Here is a 20,458-nt window from a genome sequence, read left to right as displayed (position 1 = left end):
AATAAGCATGAAATATGGTGAAAATAGGTTAAAAGTGACAATAATGGGTCAATATATGCGACATTAGGTAGGAAACGTGGAGGAAAGGGTTTATAATGTCTTAAAGTGGAAAAAATGTGCAGAAGTGGCATGCCGTAATTGGAGTAATGTAGCAAAAATGCATTAAAAGGAGCACAAATGGGGTCCCGACCCCAAGGTTGAAAACCACTGCTCTTGATGATGTTCTATTTATAGAGAGGAAGGTTTTTTTGGACACCAGACCTAAATATTTTCTATCATCTCCTATTGTATTTCCAGTAGTTGAGTTATTTTGTGTATCCATAAAGTTTCTGTATGCTGTGATATGTGAACAGAAAAGATTGGTTTATTCTCTAAATGGAACACAAGCTCACTTCGAATCCCAGCCCAAACGTTGATACGCAGACTCCGAGACACTTTTTTTTTCTGAGACACACTTTTCTAAGCTGCTCCCAATGCTACTCCATTATTGAGCAGCCGTGATGTAACTGACAGAACACTTTTTGGCACGTCACATCTATTATTAGTCATAGGAGTTGCAGAATAAAACACCCTACACCGACAAGATGTGGAGAAGAAGTGCAAAGAGACGTGCTCTTTGCACTTCTCCAGATCTTTCTCTCTCTTCTTTGTCGCTCCTTCTCGTCTGTGCTTTCTTTACCTGCATGCATTGTCGTTGCCCCTTCCCCATCTTCCCGTCTCATCCCACTTCCTTCAAACTCACGTCCTACCCATCCTTTCAACCCCGTTCTTGTTCTGCTTCACCACCATCTCTCTCTCTCTTGGGCCCTCTGCTTCACTGAGGCCATGTCTTTCCAAATCCATTTCCTTTCACCCCACTGCTCCCACTTTCTCACCTCTTTCAAAAATGACTCACCTTCACCCATTTATTTTTCCCATGAATGGTACAACAAGGGTTACTGAATGTTTTTGAGGGTATTTAAGGTAATGTAAGAGTTGGGGGAAAACTCCTTTTTGGTTGTAATGGGACAAAGTACAAACAGAGTGTTGACTAAGAAGTTTGGCATTGATGTCGTTTTTGTTGTTTATTTTCAGGTACAGAGGATACACGTCTGAATAATGCCTGTAACAGCGATCCAGTGTGTCCTCCAAAGTGCCGCTGTGAGTCAAATGTGGTGGACTGCTCCAACCTCAAGCTCAGTAAGATTCCTGAGCACATCCCATCGTCCACCAGTGAACTGTAAGAAATTATTGATCATCTGAACCTTTTTAAAGGTGCAGTCCGCAACTTTCAGATCCCTCTTTTCCCCTCCCTCGCCGCTGCTCTCTTGCTCTGCCTCCAAACTTTCCAAAGTCCCTCCGTCAGCAACATCACAGTAATAAAACATGCTCTGTTAAAAGCATACTACTGCAGCACTTCTCTCTCTCAGTGTGCACACACCTCAGCAGCAGCAGCAGCAACACAGTGTCACTTACAGCAGCCCACACGGAGGCTGCTGCGTGCACACAAACTACACATGCACCACAGAGTTCTAGTGTAACAATTACAAATCAAGCAGCAGTAATTACCTTTCAAGCAGAAAAGTCGCTAATTCCATCTTCTACTCATCCAGACCATACACTGTCAAAAAGATGCGCTACAGCCCCGGGAAGGGGGTGGGGACTGTGAGCAACAGCTGTCAGACAGTCCATCAAACACAATCCTGGCTCTGATTGGTTCTTTTTGCTCGATTGTCGTGCATTCTGCCAATCTGCCAAAGGCTGCAGGAGCAGCAGGAGGGGCTCAATGAGCCTGTTTGTTTTACACAAACTACAAACGTCACTTTTATAAGAGTTGCAGACTGCACCTTTAACGTCTGATTTTACAAAATGCTATTGGAAATTCACACAAGATAACCAACCAGAAGTCCTTTATGTTTCCAAAATGTTCATCGTTCTTAAATGTTGACTATTTGATCAAAGGTTTGAGAATATTAAATCTTTACTCTGCAAGTCAGCCTTTAGTCAAAGAAATGAAAAAAAAAAGTTGTTTTTCAAAAACTGCTGATTGTTCCCTCTACTTTATCACATGACTTTCTAGTTTTGTATGTAGAATAGGAACAAAAATCATTACAATCTGCCTTTAAAAGTTTATTGTTTGTAAGCATCCCCTTTTTTCCTCTATTGGTTAATATTAATAAGTTCACCAGAATTTCTTTACACTTACACAAACTCTTTTTCCGCTCAAGCCGCCTTAACAACAATGACATCACAACACTGGAGGCCACTGGAGTTTTTAAGAACCTCTCACAGCTAAAGAAGATGTATGTGACCATCACTTTCAACACTATCTTTTAACATTTCTTTGAACACTTGATTACTGATTTGATTCTTTTGACCCACTTCACACACATTACAGTAACCTCAGCAATAACAAGATCACAGAGATTGAGGATGGCACATTTGAAGGCGCTTCATCAGTCAACGAGCTTCATCTAACAGCCAATCAGATCGACTCTGTTCGAAGCGGGATGTTCCGTGGCCTTGAAGGACTGCGTATGCTGTAAGTCAAGCTTTTTCCGTAACTCCGAGCATATTGTTTTTGGAGGTTCATCAGAAAACTGTAGCTTTTGTTTTATTGTGTGACATTTCTTTTCAGAATGCTAAGAAACAACAAGATCAGCTGTGTCCACAACGACAGTTTCACTGGGCTTCACAATGTCCGGCTGCTGTCTCTGTACGACAACCAGCTGACCACCATCTCTCCTGGAGCCTTTGACACCCTTCAGACACTGTCCACTCTGTGAGAGCCAAACATCATAATCTATCTGTTCTTCTTGAGCTTTGCATCACCTAACAGCTTCTCTTACACTTATCTCTCTCTCTCTCTCCCAGAAACCTCTTAGCGAACTCCTTCAACTGCAACTGTCGGCTGGCCTGGCTTGGTGATTGGCTGAGAAGTAGGAAGATTGTGACTGGCAACCCTCGCTGCCAACGTCCAGCCTTCCTGAAAGAGATCCCTCTGCAGGATGTGGCTCTGCCAGACTTCCGTTGTGAGGATGGTGAGTTGTATGAAAATGTACCACTGGAAGTTCTGCTTTCTTCTTTACAGCTTTCTGCTGTTTGAATTGTACAGGTTATGCACACTAGTGTAGTGTAGTGCAGTGGTTCTACAACTTGTTTGGCTCAAGTACCCCCCACGTTCAACTATAGAGCATAATGATGTAATGAATGAGTGATAACACACATTTTAAAGCAGGAGTTCTCAGCTGGTCTCACCCTGGGACCCACATTTTTCATGGATCATTAAATTGTGAAATCAACTAACCAAATTCAGTTTTTTAAATAGCTGTTGAGAACACGCCTGTATCATCTTTTTTTTTTAAACATACAAAACAGTGTTTGCGTGTGTAGTTTACCACCACTAAGTGTGGAGTGAAAGAATAATCTCATAATTCTGTAAAGCAACTTTGAGTGTCCAAAAAAGCGCAATATAAAATGTATGTATTATTATTATTTATTGTTATATTTTCCTGTACAACATGCATTTCACAGCATGCCTGTCAAAATAAGTTTCTTTCAAAAGAAAAGACAAGTCCAACATGAGACACACCTCATCACATCAAGTCTTTACCCTTGTATTTTCAGTTAATGTTCTAACAAAGATCACTTATGATCATTATTATGATCATTTTAAAGCAAAAACAAACTTTTTAAAAATGTGTTAATTTTTCACTCTCTCGCTCTCTGTAAAGTACCCCCTGTAGTGCCATCGTGTACGCCTAGAGGTACATGTACCCCCATTTGAGAAACACCACTGTCCCTTTTAAATCAGTCTTTGAGAAGATTTAACATTTCACTCACTTCCACAATGCATTAGAAACAAGCTGCTGCTTAAAGTGACTGAGATCATCTTAAATAATGGCCGTCGATGTGTAGCTCTTTTGTTTACTGAATAGATTGCCACTCAGCAGTTCCTAACGGCTGGTCGATGCAGGGCTGAGAGGAGCTATTGAGCTGTTTGCCTTATTGATCAGTCAGCTTATTTGCACCTGAATGACAGTCCGACTTGTCTTCAGGCCGCAGGCAGCCTCCATTCTTTGCTCTCGGTGGTCGATAACACATTAGCGGAGCTCCTCACTCTTTTACTCTCTGCTCTGAATTGCTATTCACAATTTTCACTTCATCTTTGTTTATGGTCCCAAAGCCTCACCAGCCTGAAGAACAGGGACATTTAGGCTTTATGTTGCCTTTACTTTTGATTTATGCCTCTAATCTTTCCTTGTTTCCCAGGCCAAGAAGAATCAAGCTGCTTGCCCAAACCTCAGTGCCCCAGTGAATGCACTTGCCTGGACACTGTCGTACGCTGCAGTAACAAGCACCTTCACATGCTGCCCAAAGGCATCCCCAGAAATGTGACAGAACTGTGAGTGCACTACATTTATGCTATTTGTTTTAATGTGAGTCTGCTTAAATCAAATTGCATGAGTGCATGTTTTTCAAAAAGAAAAAGTTGCAGACATAAATGAAGCAGCTCATCGTGAGACAGTGGAAGAAGTCAATGAGGCCTGTAGTTATTTTCTCAGACATTCCTCTGTTTGTCGCAGCCTTCAGGGCGAACACTGAGGTCACTCTCATACACAAAGCCAAGGATTTGTGAGCGTGTTGGTTTGTGTGTGTGTGTGTGTGTCTATGGATATTTGTGTGAAGGCCAAAGGGCTGTCCACAGGAGCATAGGGGAGCAACGGGACATTTTAATGAGCACTTTTCAATGGAAAGGGGAGGGAGTGAAATAGCTCTGGAACTTTCCAATACCGCTTTGAGTGACTAGCAGACCCACACACACACACACACACACACACACACACACACACACACACACACACGCACTGCAAGAGCCTGAAGGCCTGTCATTGTCCCAGCAGGTGTGACCAGGTGTACCCCTCTGTTTTGGGCTTTCATCTCATCTGGAGAGTTTGCTTCTCCGTCATTATCCCAAGTGTCCTCTGCACCATCATTACCTATCATTACCTCTGAACCCAGAGGCCTTGTAAGCACACCCCCACCCTACGCTACGCCCTCCCCACCCTGTCTACAGCCTACAGCTCTGCTCAGAGGGAACAACCTCTAAATCTAGAGTTTATCATACAGCCTGATATGTGATAGATCAGTGACACTCAGCGGGGGGTCCTGTCTTCCTGCAGGTATAATGTCAACTACAATAGCTTGTGAATTGTAAGAATACGATCACACACACATCTATGATTTTGTGCCTCCCTGAAATGACAGTCCCACCTAAAGCAGTGCCGTTTAAGCTCATATTTGCCTTACTTGAAAATGTTTAGATGTTTAGTGTGTGTCGCTTTGTGCAAATGGTTCAACAAAAAATCTCAACCCAAACAGTCTAAGATGTTTTGTTTGTATTAATTCCAAATAGGCCACAATACACTGCTCAAAAACAACTGTAACTCCGTAATTAACCCAGTGGTTCTCAAAATTACAACATTTTGTTAAGAACTCTATAAAAAAAAACTATAGTAAGGGTTGGGGGGGGAAAAAAAATCAATTTTACGATTTATCGCGATTTTTTTTTTACTGTATTTTTCACATTTTTGTGGGCGACCACTGGGGGGCGGTAATGCACCAACAAGTGAGTGCAAACACAAGGAAGACTTGCAGCACGAAGAAGAGTTGCAGCAGCTGTGATTTCCCTTTAGCAAACAAACCAACCATCGGGATTAAACTTGCACCTGTTCGATACACTATAGAGCATAATGATGGAATGAGTAAGTGATAACACACAGTTTAAAGAATAAGTGAATGAAACTGTATTTAGTGCCTCTATGGTTTTTATCATTTCCTGTCATCTCCCTCCTGAGGGGTATTTCATCAAACCCAAGTCAGTGTTAAATCCAGGTTTAACCTGAGAGTCCGGCTCCGTTAAGCCGGGTTCTAAGTGGAACGGCCGCTTCATCAACGAGAAAACACCTTAGTTACCATAGCAACACAGTCCGTGGCGCAAACCTTCTCCTGACCAGGTTTAAGCATCAGGCTTGGCTTAAGCCACGACATCATTATTAAAGAAGTCATTTAGTGATGCTTTAAAACACTCAACAAAAATCTACAAAAGGAAAAAGGAGTCAAAAAGACTTTTTTAAATACCGCTTTAATACGGTTTTGTAAAAGGAAATTAAATTGAATGTCATTGTAAGTGTTTAAAATAATATTTTAATTTGATACAAATTTAATTTGATGATCACAGTCTCCATGTGTTTAAACCATCAGCTATAATATGTCTATATAAGGATACGTACGTATCCATTGCCTCCGGTATAAATGTCCATTCATTGATCAGAGATTAATAATGAGAAAGCTGGGAATACATAGAGAGGGAGGGGCTTCAGGGAAAGTCACAGGGCAGAGTGAAGGCTCCCCACACAGCACTGCTGAGCTGCTCCCTCTGTTCATTTGAATTTAATGTTTAGTGCTGAGTTCAACAAACTCTCACTTGTCTCATAAATTACATATTATTTAATTGTGAGTTACAAATCGTCTTTTATTACATGCTGACAGGTGTTTTAAAAAAAAAAAACTTATCAAACTCACATGATCAGTGTGTGTTCTCTATGATAAATTGACTAAATAATATCATGTTTAACCCTTTGCTACTTTTAAAAAGTTCAAACCACAGAAAGTTCTTAAACGTGTCCGTCCTTTATTCTCACTGCTCAGTAACAGATGACGTCACCTCCTGTTTATCTAAAAAAAAAGCTGCAGCGCATGCGCCCTCACGTCTCTAGTCATTAAATCTGTGATCGATCCTGTGGGTCTTATGAAGGCAAGCACTTAAGCTAAACACTGTCACTGGCTTGGCTCAGCTGGGGAGCTCCAAGCTGAGAAGAGTTTGATGGAATGAGAAAAGCCAGCATGGTCACGGACGTCTTGTGTAAACCAGGTTTAAACCGTAGGTCTGGCTCTAATAAGAACATTTTGATGAAATACCCTCCTGGTGTGCTTCGGTTCGAGGCCGAGTGCCGTAGATATTATATTTTGCACAGCAGCACTCCTTCGAGTGTGATATTGCTTTTATACAACATTTCTACAAGTGCATTTTATTAGTTAACAGTAATAAGTGACAAGAGAGTTTATTTTATCATTTGGCTCCTCCAACAAAAACAGTTCCACAAGTGGTGAGCACACAGTGTACTGTAGTGTAGTCTGCCCAAGATGAAACAGTAATTAAAGATATTTAGATCAGCTGTGCGGCGGAGTGATATGATCCGTAAGAAGTCCCGGTGCTGTTGTTGTTCTATATCAGCACTCTTGCAGTGTCTGTTGTCCAATGAAATGACTTGGTCGGAACTAACTGTTGTATTATCACACGTATAGAAAATCAACCTGCCCAGTGAGGTAATAATAGCACTGATTGTGAATACATTTCACCTGCTGTTTAGCAAATGGAACAGACAGCAGGTGGAAATGAGAAGCAATTAGTGAGGCAATCTCTATGAAGGAATGATTCTGCAGGTGCGACCACGGACCATTTCTAGGTCCCGGTTTCGATTCCCAGTTATTATGTTCTCATCACATATGTAATGAATAAAGATTTTCAACTGTATTAATTTATTCATTAAGATTTAGGATTTGTTGCTTCAGTTTTTGTTTGATTGCTTTAGCAGTGTAATGTGTGTAAATAATGTTGAGCTAAAACTCACCTTTTCTTTCAAAGACATTTAACAAATAAATCAACAAATACATGACTTTTCCTAATGTAAAATACAATAAACTTCCCGTGGTAATTTACACAAGGTGATGTGTTAAAAATCTGACACTGAATAAGGTTCCCTGGTTTTCCATGAAGTCATTTTGTGTTCATTTGTTCAGGTATCTGGATGGAAACCAGTTCAGTGTTGTGCCAAAGGAGCTGTCTGCTTTTAAGTACCTGCAGCTGGTGTAAGTTTTTATTATTTTTTTTATTTGTTTGTTTTCACACCAAATCATAATTACACCTGAGTTTTCCTACTTTCTGTTTGCAGAGACTTGAGCAACAACAAGATCAACTCTCTGACCAACTCATCCTTTGCCAACATGACCCAACTCACCACGCTGTACGTCCTGACACGCTTTGCCACCAGACAAAACAACAACAAATATTTCATGTTTTTACGTTTCTAATATGTGCATGTGCAAATGTTCCAAAATTGCAGAATCCTCAGCTACAACTCCTTGCGCTGTATCCCCAAAATGGCTTTCAGTGGACTACACTCTCTTAGGCTGCTGTGAGTTGACTTTTTTTTATATACAATATATATTTAAGTTAGAAATGCTGCTTTGATGTATTTCAATGAACTGATTTTTGAACAGAAAGCAGGATAAATATTAGTTTTGGAGTTAAATGAGCCATTAAAGAGGATATTTCTTGCAGCTTGCACAAACTGCCGAGATGCTACAGAAACCTTGATTGACTCCAGGTCCTGGTTTTTCAAAAAAAAATCAGCTTGGATGAAGGATTGGATCAAATCTTGAAAATTACATAAATCACATACTCTAATCTTTGTTTTGATCCGGATCAAACTTTTAGTTTGGGTTTTTTTGAACTTTTTAGTAGGATCGGGATCACTTTGATCCAAGAAAATCTGAATTAAACTGATCCCATCAGAAGGGTGGATTTAGCGTGGATTTGAGACCCAAAATGTATTGAAACTTTACAGTGTATCAAATAATACTATATTTGGATCATGCATTATAGCTTACAATACTGTATATCTAATTTATTCACAATATTTTAATTTCATTTGTTCATCCATCAGGCTACAGTCATTAGGTAGGCTATAATATATTCAGTATAGGCGTATACAGCAAAGTAGAAAAAGTTTGTGTCAATATTGACCACAAATAATATATTTAATTCTGTCATATTCACCACAATCAAAAACGTTGTTGTTTTGTTTCTAGATTATTTTTTTTAGTGATGCATGCAATGATAAAACAGGAAAATAAAGCAATGCCAATGGCATCACTAGATTTTTTATATCCAAAATAAATCCAAATCAGAAATAACGAACTAATATCTAACTATTGTAGCACGTCCTGTATGCTTGTTTTGGCTGAAGGCAGGTGGTTGGTCAGGGTCTCCAAAGGCTTTAAGAAACAAAGATGAGCACTGGTTATCCAGATTTGGTGATTCTGAGAAGTTTATATCCGAATCAGATTATCTAATCCGATGTTGCTTTGATAAATCCTCTCAAAAGTAAGACGGATTACTTGATCATGGGTAGAAAAAAAAATATGATTACCAAATCCAGATCAATTTTATGTGGATTAAACTATTTGAAAAACCAGGTCCAGAGGACTGAAACAAAGATTTAACCCAAACATATGCTCACTCTGTTCATATAGTCACATGTAGTCCTTTACTTTCTTCAGCCTCCAGCTCGTTTTGACGATTCACCTCCAAATAAACCGAGCTCATCACTGCCCTTCCATCAGAGCCAAACACGCAGCTCCTACAGCAGACTGTACAAAATCGCTCTGACACTGATTAGCAGAGAATGTTTGCCCCATTTGCGGAAGCGGTTTTGACTCCGTCTCTGGGCTTTTATGAAGTTATAAAATCTTTGATTGTGCTCTCACAATGACAGCAGGCTCTCAGTGGAAGAATTGGTCTGCTAAATAACTGAGATGTAGAATCTAAATATGTTCGACAGACAGATGACGAAACTAAATCAGCTTTTGGAGCTGTATCCCCACATTGGGTGGTTTAATGTCTCACACTTTAACTCAAATGTACAATTTAGTTGAGTGATGGGAAACCTTAGAGTTTGTGTTCCGTCCAGTGTGTGTCGATGCCTTTTGTGCAAACTCTTTATGTTTGTCATCTACTGGCTGGGTTCCCGTTAGTATGTGTGTGGGAGTCAGTGTATCAACCTTGCATGTGTGCTCGTAGCAGGCGCACTTTTTTATTACTGACAACAAAGCTTCAACAAAGGCTCCTTTTACGGCGGGATTCGACTAAAGCCCCCAATCATTACGACAAACAAAGCATAAGAGCCCGCTTAGCGTGGAATGAGAGTGAAACTCAGCCATCATTAGCCGAAGCCGCCTCGCCAGCACAGGCACGCCGCTTTGATCTCTAATGAAGCGGCATCCGTTATTTCTGCTCTTACTCACTCACGCCACCTTCACTTCTGAAGCGTTCCCACTGCAAGTGTGCTGAGACGCCATGTGAGGCCCTCCCCCCATCATCGACAACACACACACACACACACACAGGCTCCACACTATGCACGCTTACTCACACACTTATAAACGCACAGATCGTCTGGACTAACTTATTGTCTAAGGCAGACAGGAGTCCAACTGAAGCAGAAAACTTTGATGTCTTTACTGCTGCCGTGATCAATCGTGAGCCTCCTATTAAATGTCAATTGGTGCCACGATGGTGATTTTTTTTTTTTTTTTTTTTTTTACAAAGCGAGGCGACAATGAGCCACATTTAATGATCTTGACTTTAAAACTCCACAAAGGGGTTCAAAGTTTAAAGATGGAAGTTTCACCAAAAACCACAATAAGATGTCGCAGACGGGACAAACCTGACTACTCTCCCACACCGAGGTGCCAAAGACTTTATAAAGCTGCACCTTGGCTTTACACAGCAGTAAAGAGGAGAGGAATCATTAACGCTCATTCTTCAAACACACCAGCGCTCTAAACCTGGCACATAGGTGGTGGGATTGTGGTATACAACTTTTTGTGTGCGCGCAACAATAGTGGTTTGAGGTAGAAATTGATTTGCTGCTAATTGGCCTGCAGGGTATTATGTGTGAGGAGAAGAGGCTGAGGATGTTATAAGGTCCTCGAGGATTTGAGTTGAAATGAGTACAAAAGAGAGCATTGAAAAAAAACAATAATATACTGTAAAACTAACAGTAATTAGAATTTGAATAATAATTAGTACTGTGTGATATGGAGACAATTTTATATCACAATATAGGTAGATTTATACCCTGATAATGATATATATCCCGATATAGTATTTCTTCCTTAAAATTACATGGAATGAATGGAACATTGCTATTCATTAAGGGCTCTATTCTCACATGCGCATCCAAAAAGCCACGCAGCAGCGCTGTTTTTGGCTGTGTGCTTTTCTCCTACTGTACTTAAGTCAGTCGCTGCGCGCCTTCATCCCAGTTACGCACTGTGGGTGGAGCGGCCCTGAAATGTGGGTGTTCCCATTCAAATCTGGCTTTACGCGCATTGTCCTGTGTGCGAAAGTCCTTTTCCTCCTACGCGCTTCTAACCCTGGAATAAGTGCAGCGCCCCAATAAGGTGAAACATTATATTGCACGAGAAATATGGACTTAGTTACATTTGAAGCCACACAGACTTGTGCGTCGCGCAGCAGCAGCTGTGATCACTCAGCTGCTGCTGAGCCCAAACGGGAGAATAGATCGTTATATATTTCATTTTATTATATATAAAAATAAACTTAAAAATAAAAATCCCAAAATAAATCATACTTTAAGAATATTCTCAATGAAGTGATATTCGTAACTTTTGCTATGTATACTATTGTCCCATGTGTTCTGATTTGTAAATTTGTATGTGGAAATGTCACCAGGCAGGAGCAAAAACCAACAAAAATGGCCACTGCTATCGTTTTAAACCGTACCTGTAGTGAATTTTTCTCACAAACTCCATCAAAGATCATATATGATTGTAGAGGTTTCATTAGATTATATTCTTTAAAAGTCTTTCTAGAGCAGCAGGAGATAAAAAACTTCCTTTTGTGCGACACGTTTGCAGCTATTTTGCTTGGAAGAGTCATATGAGCTGTTGTGACACAGTTTGTAACTAGACTAATTGATGACTCCGGGGGACCCAATCTGGCCAAAAAAGCAGCGTTTCACCTCCGCATGCCATAGTATCCATTTTCTGCATATTTGTTGCACTAAATTAAACACTTAACCCTCATGTCCGAGCATGGCCAAGCCCAGTGGTTGACAGTGTCCATTGGCTTCGTGGCCTCAATAGCTGATGGTGGCTTATACAAGGCGGACCTACTTAAGTCACGTCTACCACACACATTAAAATTGCAATATAAATGATAGAGGGTTATATCGTATAGACAATTTTATATTGCACTATGAAAAATATTGTTATACCGCACAGCATTACTTGTGAGTATGCACTTTCATCATAGGCACCAAACTCACTGGTTCTCGGAAACGTATTAACTGTTTGCAGGTGAACGAGCTCTCGATGTCAGCTGTCATGAGTCATCGTTTCTTCTATCAATCGTGTTGTGTTTTTTGAGCCAAGCTGGAGATAAGCTGGCATCAGCTATCCCGACTGTCAGGCTTTATACAGCCAGAGAAACAAAAAAAAAAAAAAAAAGTCAAAAGAAGCAGAGAAATTGTTTGCAGGAGACTGGATCAGGTTTCCAGTAGGAGACTCTGTGGCTCCTTTTACTTCTGAGCCCTCTGCCTGCCTGGTACTCACCCCCACATCATCCTCCAACTACCCAAACCCACCTACTCACTCAACACCACCACCACAAAGCCAACTTACTGGTTATCTCACATGGTTAACACTGCATTTTCCCTCTGGTCGTTCTGATGTGCTTTATTTTTCATGCTGACTCTTAAATAGCTTAGTAGTAATTGACGAATCGACCAAAGGGGGAAGTTGGTGGTTCAAAGTCTGTTGATACATCACTTCTCCTCATCGAAGCATAAAAAGCAGACGTGTGGTGTATTTCTGCTGTGAACCCGAAGCAGCGGTAACGTTAGCTTGTGGTCAGCTGCGGGTTGGAGGTGGTAATGACCTGACGGATTATAGCAGCCATCAATCATCGAGACATTAAGCTCGGTCGCCATGTCTCTCTGGATAGCCGTCTGTCGACACCAAAAGTGTTGGCACAAACCTGTTTACTCAAAATGTAGAATTGTGTAAATATCCGTGCATACACAATTACATAGAGTTCTAGCTCTTAACCCCTCCTTGCTTTGTACCCTTGTAAGTCTCCCAAAGCCAGACACAAAGAAACTTGACACCACCCTCTTCCAGTCTCAGAGACTTATATTTTTGCCAGCTGCCCACAGTGCGACAAGAAGTACTGGCCAACTACCACTCATTTAAAATGTCAACACAACACTGCAATATCCCTCAACTATATATAGGCTAATGATAGATTTGTTGTAGTAGTAAAGACCAATAGGCAACTGTAAAGCTGTTTTATTAATAGAAGAAAAAATGACTGTGGCCACACACCAACAATGTGGGAAAAATCTGTAACTCTTCACTTGAAGTTTTATACATAAAGCTGACATTACGCTGTCATTATCTGTCATTAGCATGAATAACGTGTCATGGAGGCTGTCAATAAGTGTCGTTCGCTAAATTATGACACCTTTGGAGCTATGTTAGCATTTCTTTGGTTAGGTAGAGGAATCTAGTAGGATTAGGTAAGGTTAGGGTTAGGGTTAGCGTTAGGATAACAAAGGGTTAGGGTTAGTGTTAGGATAACAAAGGGTTAGGGTAACAAACAACACTTAATGACAGCCTTCATGACACCTTATTGATGCTAATGACAGCGTAATGTCAGCCTTTATGTATGAAACTTCAAGTAAAGCGTTATCAAAAAATATTAGAAAAGTGATATTAAGTGGTTATAACATCCTTAAAGCTGGGGTACTCGATTTTTTTTCTTTAATTAAAAAAAAAAAATTCTTATTAGCATCATATTGTATATCGTAAAAACAATCATTTCTGGAAAAATCGTACGTCTGCGTGCTGTCTGTGCCTTATAATTAAGTATTTTATATAAAACCCCGGGAGACAAAGTCTTGGCAGTCACCCCAATCACAGGATTTAGAGAAAGGAGGGTTGAGCAGAGCCCACGAAGGAGCCTCTTCATTGGTTGCTGCGATGTATAGTGAAGCGCGTACAAGGTGCAAACTTGTTTTCAGTCTTGGACTAAGTTTGGACCCGCAAGTGGCTGTTTTCCTTGTAGACAGGTCATCTAATGTTCCATTTTCCTATGTTTTGTGTCCATCCTTTTGCGTGGCGACGTGTTTTACTGTGCATGCTCAGCTCTCGTACGCAATTTTTTGCACTTCCTTGAGAGGAGGCGACTGGGAGGGATTATCAGAGTGGGGGGCAGGATTTACGGTTCAAATTCAGCCATGCCCCTCTGTCAGGGTTCAAAAATCAGGTAGTGCAGCTTTAAGTCATGACAAAAAAGTGACCCCTTGTAATCCTTAATTCTGATTCTAATTTTCTTGTTTTTTTCCTAACATTAAGAAATGCTCTGAACAATAATTGTAGTTCCAGTGTGGTTGGTTTACAGAAACAGAGCTCGGTCCCTACATAGCATATCTATACAGTTTGCAAGATCACTCAGCAGATGGAGACTCATACTTACAAAAACATTTACAAATATTTACAGCAGCTAAGCCTTCAGCCACTAAGTGCTCCACCTTAGGAGGAGGGGGCAGCCCATGTTTAGGTTTTGTTTTAAACTACGCTTGTGTCACGCATTGATCAAAAGTAACACTCAATTCTCTTAGTTTATAAGAGTAATGAATGGGAGGCTTATTTAAAACCCTGGCCTACGGCTTCATGCGTATTTTACTTTGGTTTAACAATTTGACAGAAATGAAAGCGAGCCCTGATGTTTATTATGTTCACCTTGTAGGTCTCTCCATGGCAATGAAATCTCTGACCTTCCTGACGGGATCTTCAACGACGTGACATCACTTTCCCATCTGTAAGTAGACACAACACTTTTTGATCCATTCACACACACACACACACACACTGGTCAGACAGTGGAGGGTTTCTCACAGTGGCCTGTCTGTTGTTCTGTGGAGCAAAGCATTGCCCTAATCATCCGGCTGCAGCCCAGTGGTTAAAGAAACACACACATCTCCCTGGGACATCTCTCAAACACACACACACACACACACACACACACACAGATTCTTCACAGTCTGTGGACTTCAGAGTGTTTATTTATGTCTACATTTTTGTGTGTGTGCGTGTGTGTGTGTCTTCAAAAGATGTGTAAAAACCACACAAAAAGTGTCTTTACAGCATTCACCCACTGTTTAATCGAAGATATTTATATAATTATTGTGACAAACGCTCATCAATAGACGAGGGATGGAGAATGGTAGCGGAAACAAAGACATTCTGTGGAGAGCGGAGATGAAGTCAGGGGCTGCAGGAAGAGAAGGATGGAAGGTGGTCATTGATCTGCCGTCACAGTCAAGTGGCTTTCATGTTAGCAGATGTGAGGTGTCAGCCATTGGCTCGGCCTGAAAGATGAGCCTGTGCTCTGCAGTAATGGAGCAGCATTGATTGTGGAGTGTTTGTGCATCTTTCAGGAGCACAGAGCTGAATTGATTCACTGCAATCAGGACAGAAGTGGTTAAGAGTGCACGCTGTTCACACCTTGGCCCATAATTGAGAAGCATTTTTCAGATGATGGATGGCACAAAGTGGCTTTGAGTGTGAAACTTTAAAGCATCTTTATTTTTGGTTTATTAAGTAGTGGTACAAAGAAAGAAGCTTGTGATTTACATGGGGATGTTGAGCCACCTGCTGGTTACAATCTGTATTACAACAATGTGTTTGGCTCGTAAAACAAGGTGTACAGAGCACTGATATTTCCTACTCAATTAGAAGTACTGTTACTTGAATGAAATTATACTCAAGTACAAGTAAAAAGTAGCTCAATTAAATAGTACTCAAAGTAAAAGTTACAAGTTACTTTCACCCCCCCATGTTTTTTTTTTGGTAATAAATCTTCCCACAGTTCCCTTGCATACAGTAAACAAGAAACTAAATCTTGTGCAATTGGAACTTAATTCATTTTCCACAAAGGAATCTTTATAAAATAAAAAGTTTGTCCAAATGTACATTTTTTTTTTTTTTTTAAATAAAATAACACCAATGAAATTAATTCAAAATAAAACTAATTATCAGGCTCTAAGTATAGCTACATTAATGAACTCTAAAACTGAGAGAATAACCAGCATTCAATGCTGTTTTGGCATGCCTCATTACGTTTAATGCAAGTTTGGCTGTGATGTGATGCACTTGTTTGTTGTCTGGTCATTTCATTTTTTGCAGTTTCACAATGTCTGCTGATCATTTTCAAATAAAAGATAATAATTTACTCAGTAACGGTTTGGTGGAGAAGTGTAAAAAACATACTTAAGTACAAGTAACATTACGGATTTAGAATTATACTCAAAAAAGTACAAGTACCCATACAAGCAACTCAGTTAAAGTAACGTGAGTACTTGTAATCTGTTACTTTCACCTCTAGTGATTGGTATTATTATTTGTGCTATCAGGGCAATTGGGGCAAATCCTTTATACTGTGACTGTCATCTACGCTGGTTGTCTGACTGGGTGAAAACTGGATACAAAGAGCCTGGCATAGCTCGCTGTGCTGGCCCTCAAGGAATGGAAGGAAAACTGCTCCTCACTACCCCAGCAAAGAAGTTTGAATGCACAGGTGAGTCTTACAGGGAGAGGGAAAACCGTGATAAAGGACTCTTTTTAACTCGTTGGTTTCTCCAAAGGTGACGTGGACACTGCAGTGCTGGCCAAGTGCAACCCATGTTTGTCCAGTCCATGTCAGAACCAGGGGATCTGTACGAGTGACCTGGTAGAGATTTACAGATGCAGCTGTCCGTCAGGATTCAAGGTGAGCTTTCAACCACGCTGTCACTGACAATAATGTTGACCACTAGAACTTCTCCGTTACATCCCTGCCATGTGTTTTTAAAGGGAAAGAACTGTGAGACAGGTGTGAACGCCTGTGTGAGTAACCCGTGTGCCAACGGAGGAACCTGCAGAGTGAACGAGGACGAGGAGGGACAATACAGGTGAAGCTTTGAACCTAGTGTGGATTCAGAGACGTACAGTAGCATAGAGCAGTTGTTCCCACACTTTTTGTGCCCAAGGTACACCAAAGGACAAGTACAAATCTGAAGGCACACCTATTGTGCAAAACAGTCTTTATAACACGTTATCGCTCATAGCATGTACAATATCTGTAAATGTGCATAATTATTTACTAATGCCAAATAAAATGTGACAAAGACAGCTATATTACTCGTGAAATACTGTATTTGTTAACGAAATATTAAAAAAAATGAAAAATAAAATAGGTATTGCGTTTGCCTCTGTATTATGAAATGAGTACATACAAAGTAGTAAATTAAAAAATTATTATTTTTGTGTAGTTGTATATTGCAATATATTGCACGCCGTTTGGGAACCACTGGCATAGAGTTACAATGTGTATGTGCGTATGCTTTCACAGTTGCACATGTCCCCTGGGCTTTGAGGGCCCCACGTGCCAAACAGACATCGATGAGTGTGAAGACAACGACTGCGAGAACGGAGCAACTTGCATCGACGATGTCAACCATTACACCTGTTTATGCCCCCCTTACTACACAGGTCAGTACCAACGCTCATCAAATTAACATGCACTGTACATTTTCAGTGATTCACAACTGAAGAGATGGTTCGACTGTCTCTCCTCCCACAGTCAAGGACAACTTCCACCTCCACCCTTTCACAATAAGAGGACCAGACATAGGCTAAACACTTGTGAACAACAATTTCTGATCATTCACAACTAAACTTACATTAGATTTAAAGGAGCTTAGTCAATAAGTAAAGTAAAGTAAATGAAGCTTGTTTCACTATTGATTATGCACTTGCTAACTACTAGGGGTGTCCCGATCCGATATTGATATCGGATATCGGGCCAATATTAGCCTGAAAACGTATTCAAATTTCCAGATTTACCGATATTTTTTACTTATTTATTTTTTCATTTTTTATTTATTTTATTCAATTGTAGAGTACTGTAGATATTCTGATGAAGTTAAAATGTATGTAACCAAGTGGTTAATAATAAATGGGTCAGTTTTTCTCATCCCTACTGTTGCTGACTATTATTCTCTGTTTGAGTGACATCACTTGATGAAGCCTTTTCTAACATTCCACACTACAAAATAAGTCATTATTATTTTCTTATTTAAAAATAAATAAATTAAATGTATGATTCATGCTGATATCTGATTAATATCGGTATCGGCCGATGCGCAAGGCCGCAATATCTGAATCATATTGGAAATGAAAAAGTTGTATTGGGACATCCCTACTAACTACTCGTCTGCTATCCCATCAAAATAAGTTACATAAAATCATATGTAGGATACAGTAGGACCCTCAAGAATGAAATGAACAAAATATACATTCATTTAATTTAAATTTGTAATTTGCGACTGAAAATGAAATTTGTAACCGGACCTACTTTTTTTGTCCTGCATTTATCATTATTTGTATTTCACATACAGTATATTGGATGATTATTTAGTATGGTGTTTCATAGTATAGACAAAATGTGTTTATATATCTCTAATATGTATATGTTCATATATAATATGTTTTATATAGATTGTGATCATTTGAAACAAAAACCTGAGCCTAATGTCTGTCCAGATGTCATGTGATGTTCTCTGCCACTTGGTTTTACACTATTTGTTAAGTTTAGGGTTTGTTCCCAAGTCCATTTAATGGCCCAAGGTGTGACACAGAAAATAATAAGGGCTAAGAATAACTTTATCTTCTCTATATATGTGTTTTAGGGGAGATGTGTGAAGAAATGGAAGACGTGTGTGCCCCAGGACGCAGCCCCTGCCAACATCAGTCTACCTGCCTCATCACCTCCAATGGACCAAAGTAAGACTAAATCTAAGTTTAACTTCTGCAAAAGCAATAAACAGCTTTGCGTTCGGATTTAATTAAAGCTGCACTACCTGATTTTTGAACCATGACAGAGGGGCATGGCTGAATTCAAACCGTAAATCCCGCCCCCCACTCTGATAATCCCTACCAGTCGGTAAAACATCGCCGCGCAAAAGAATGCACACAAAATATAGGAAAATGGAACATTTGCTGACCTGTCTAGAAGGAAAACAGCCACTTACGCATCTAAACTTAGTCCAAGACTGAAAACAAGTTCACACCGTGCATGCGTTTCACTATTAATCGCAGCAGCCAATGAGGAGGCTCCATCGTGGGCTCTGCTCACCCCTCCTTTCTGTAAATCCTGTAATTGGAGCCGGAGGGGGTGACCACCGAGATTTTGTCTTCTGGGGTTTTATTTTTTTATTTATTCTAAAATAATTAATTATAAGGCACAGACAGCACATAGACGTAATTTTTTTCAGAAATGATTACTTTTACAATATACTATATGATGCTAATTAGAATCTTTTTAGTAGTACCACAGCTTCAATGGCTGTGTTGCTGTTTCCCAGGTGTGTGTGCTCTCCTGGTTATGTTGGTGATGACTGCAGTGTAGACTACAACGACTGTGAAGAGCATCGCTGTCAGAATGGAGCTCAGTGTGTGGATGAGCTGAATGGATACTCCTGCATCTGTCCTGAAGGATACAAGTGAGAAGTAGTTTTTCACGCCGTTTTTAAAACCAACATGATGTGTCGCTTTAGCCTGACTGATGTTTTTGTTTTTGCCGTTTCAGTGGTCAGCTGTGCGAGGTTCCTCCATCTCCGCTTTCAGTCTGTGAGTTGGCCGACTGCCAGAACAACGCCCCGTGTGTTGAGAGAGGCGGCCGCGCCCTCTGCCAGTGTCCTCCAGAGTTTGGTGGTCCACGCTGTGAGAAGCTGGTCAGCGTCAACTTCATAGACAGGGACTCCTACCTGCTTCTGTCTGACCTGAAGAACTGGCCTCAAGCTAACATCACTCTGCAGGTATTTCCAGGGAAGGACTGTGTAGAGCAGGGATGGGCAAGTGGTGGTCCAGGGACCAAATACTGCCCTAAGTTTGGGCAGCCCCTAAAGGAAACGCACAAAATGACTCCAAAAACCGACAAAGTAACTAAAAAAATACACAAAAGGGCCACTTTAACATATAAAAAGGACTAGAAAAACACACAAAATGACAGAAAAATACACAAAGGGACTAGCAAAACATACAAAATGAATCAAAAAACACACAATGTGTTCAAAAAATACACAAAGAAACAACAATAATGCTGTAAATAACTAAAAAAAAAGTTACAAAATGACAGATTAGGACAAAAAAAGATTTGAAAAATACACAAAATGACAGAAAACACACAAACTGAGAGAAAACTAAATACAAGATGACAACAAATTACACAAAACAACAGTTCTCTCAACAATATAACTGAAGAAAATGACTCCAAAAATACACAAAATGACAGACAAGTGTACAAACAGAGAAAACAAAAATGCACAAAATTGACTCAAAAAAACAATAAAATGTCAAAATAAATACACAAAAGGGCCACTAAAACTTACTGCAAAATCACACAAAATAACAGAAAATACACAAAAAGAATAGTAAAACATACACATACACAATGTGATCGAAAAACTAAAGATGATAACAAATTACACAAAACAACAGAAGTGTA

At 40.1% G+C, this 20,458-nt stretch overlaps 1 protein-coding gene across 5 annotated transcripts in view; it reads left to right on the top strand.

Moving 5' to 3' along the window:
• slit1a (slit homolog 1a (Drosophila)) overlaps positions 1-20,458 on the top strand; it is a 121,456-nt gene that overhangs the window by 82,371 nt on the left and 18,627 nt on the right. For all 5 annotated transcript variants that reach the window (XM_028468324.1, XM_028468322.1, XM_028468325.1 and 2 more), the window contains 17 exons: positions 1,075-1,219; positions 2,208-2,282; positions 2,378-2,521; positions 2,618-2,761; positions 2,854-3,020; positions 4,252-4,384; positions 7,843-7,911; positions 7,995-8,066; positions 8,166-8,237; positions 14,660-14,731; positions 16,326-16,489; positions 16,557-16,681; positions 16,765-16,862; positions 17,303-17,442; positions 18,642-18,735; positions 19,317-19,454; positions 19,541-19,769. In XM_028468324.1, coding sequence (XP_028324125.1) covers positions 1,075-1,219; positions 2,208-2,282; positions 2,378-2,521; positions 2,618-2,761; positions 2,854-3,020; positions 4,252-4,384; positions 7,843-7,911; positions 7,995-8,066; positions 8,166-8,237; positions 14,660-14,731; positions 16,326-16,489; positions 16,557-16,681; positions 16,765-16,862; positions 17,303-17,442; positions 18,642-18,735; positions 19,317-19,454; positions 19,541-19,769 — 2,081 coding nt within the window. The remainder of the gene's footprint in view (positions 1-1,074; positions 1,220-2,207; positions 2,283-2,377; positions 2,522-2,617; positions 2,762-2,853; positions 3,021-4,251; positions 4,385-7,842; positions 7,912-7,994; positions 8,067-8,165; positions 8,238-14,659; positions 14,732-16,325; positions 16,490-16,556; positions 16,682-16,764; positions 16,863-17,302; positions 17,443-18,641; positions 18,736-19,316; positions 19,455-19,540; positions 19,770-20,458) is intronic.

Source organism: Gouania willdenowi, chromosome 15 (assembly GCF_900634775.1).
Source record: "Gouania willdenowi chromosome 15, fGouWil2.1, whole genome shotgun sequence".
In the NCBI taxonomy this organism is placed as follows: domain Eukaryota; kingdom Metazoa; phylum Chordata; class Actinopteri; order Blenniiformes; family Gobiesocidae; genus Gouania; species Gouania willdenowi.
This window is presented reverse-complemented; position numbering and strand designations above follow the sequence as displayed.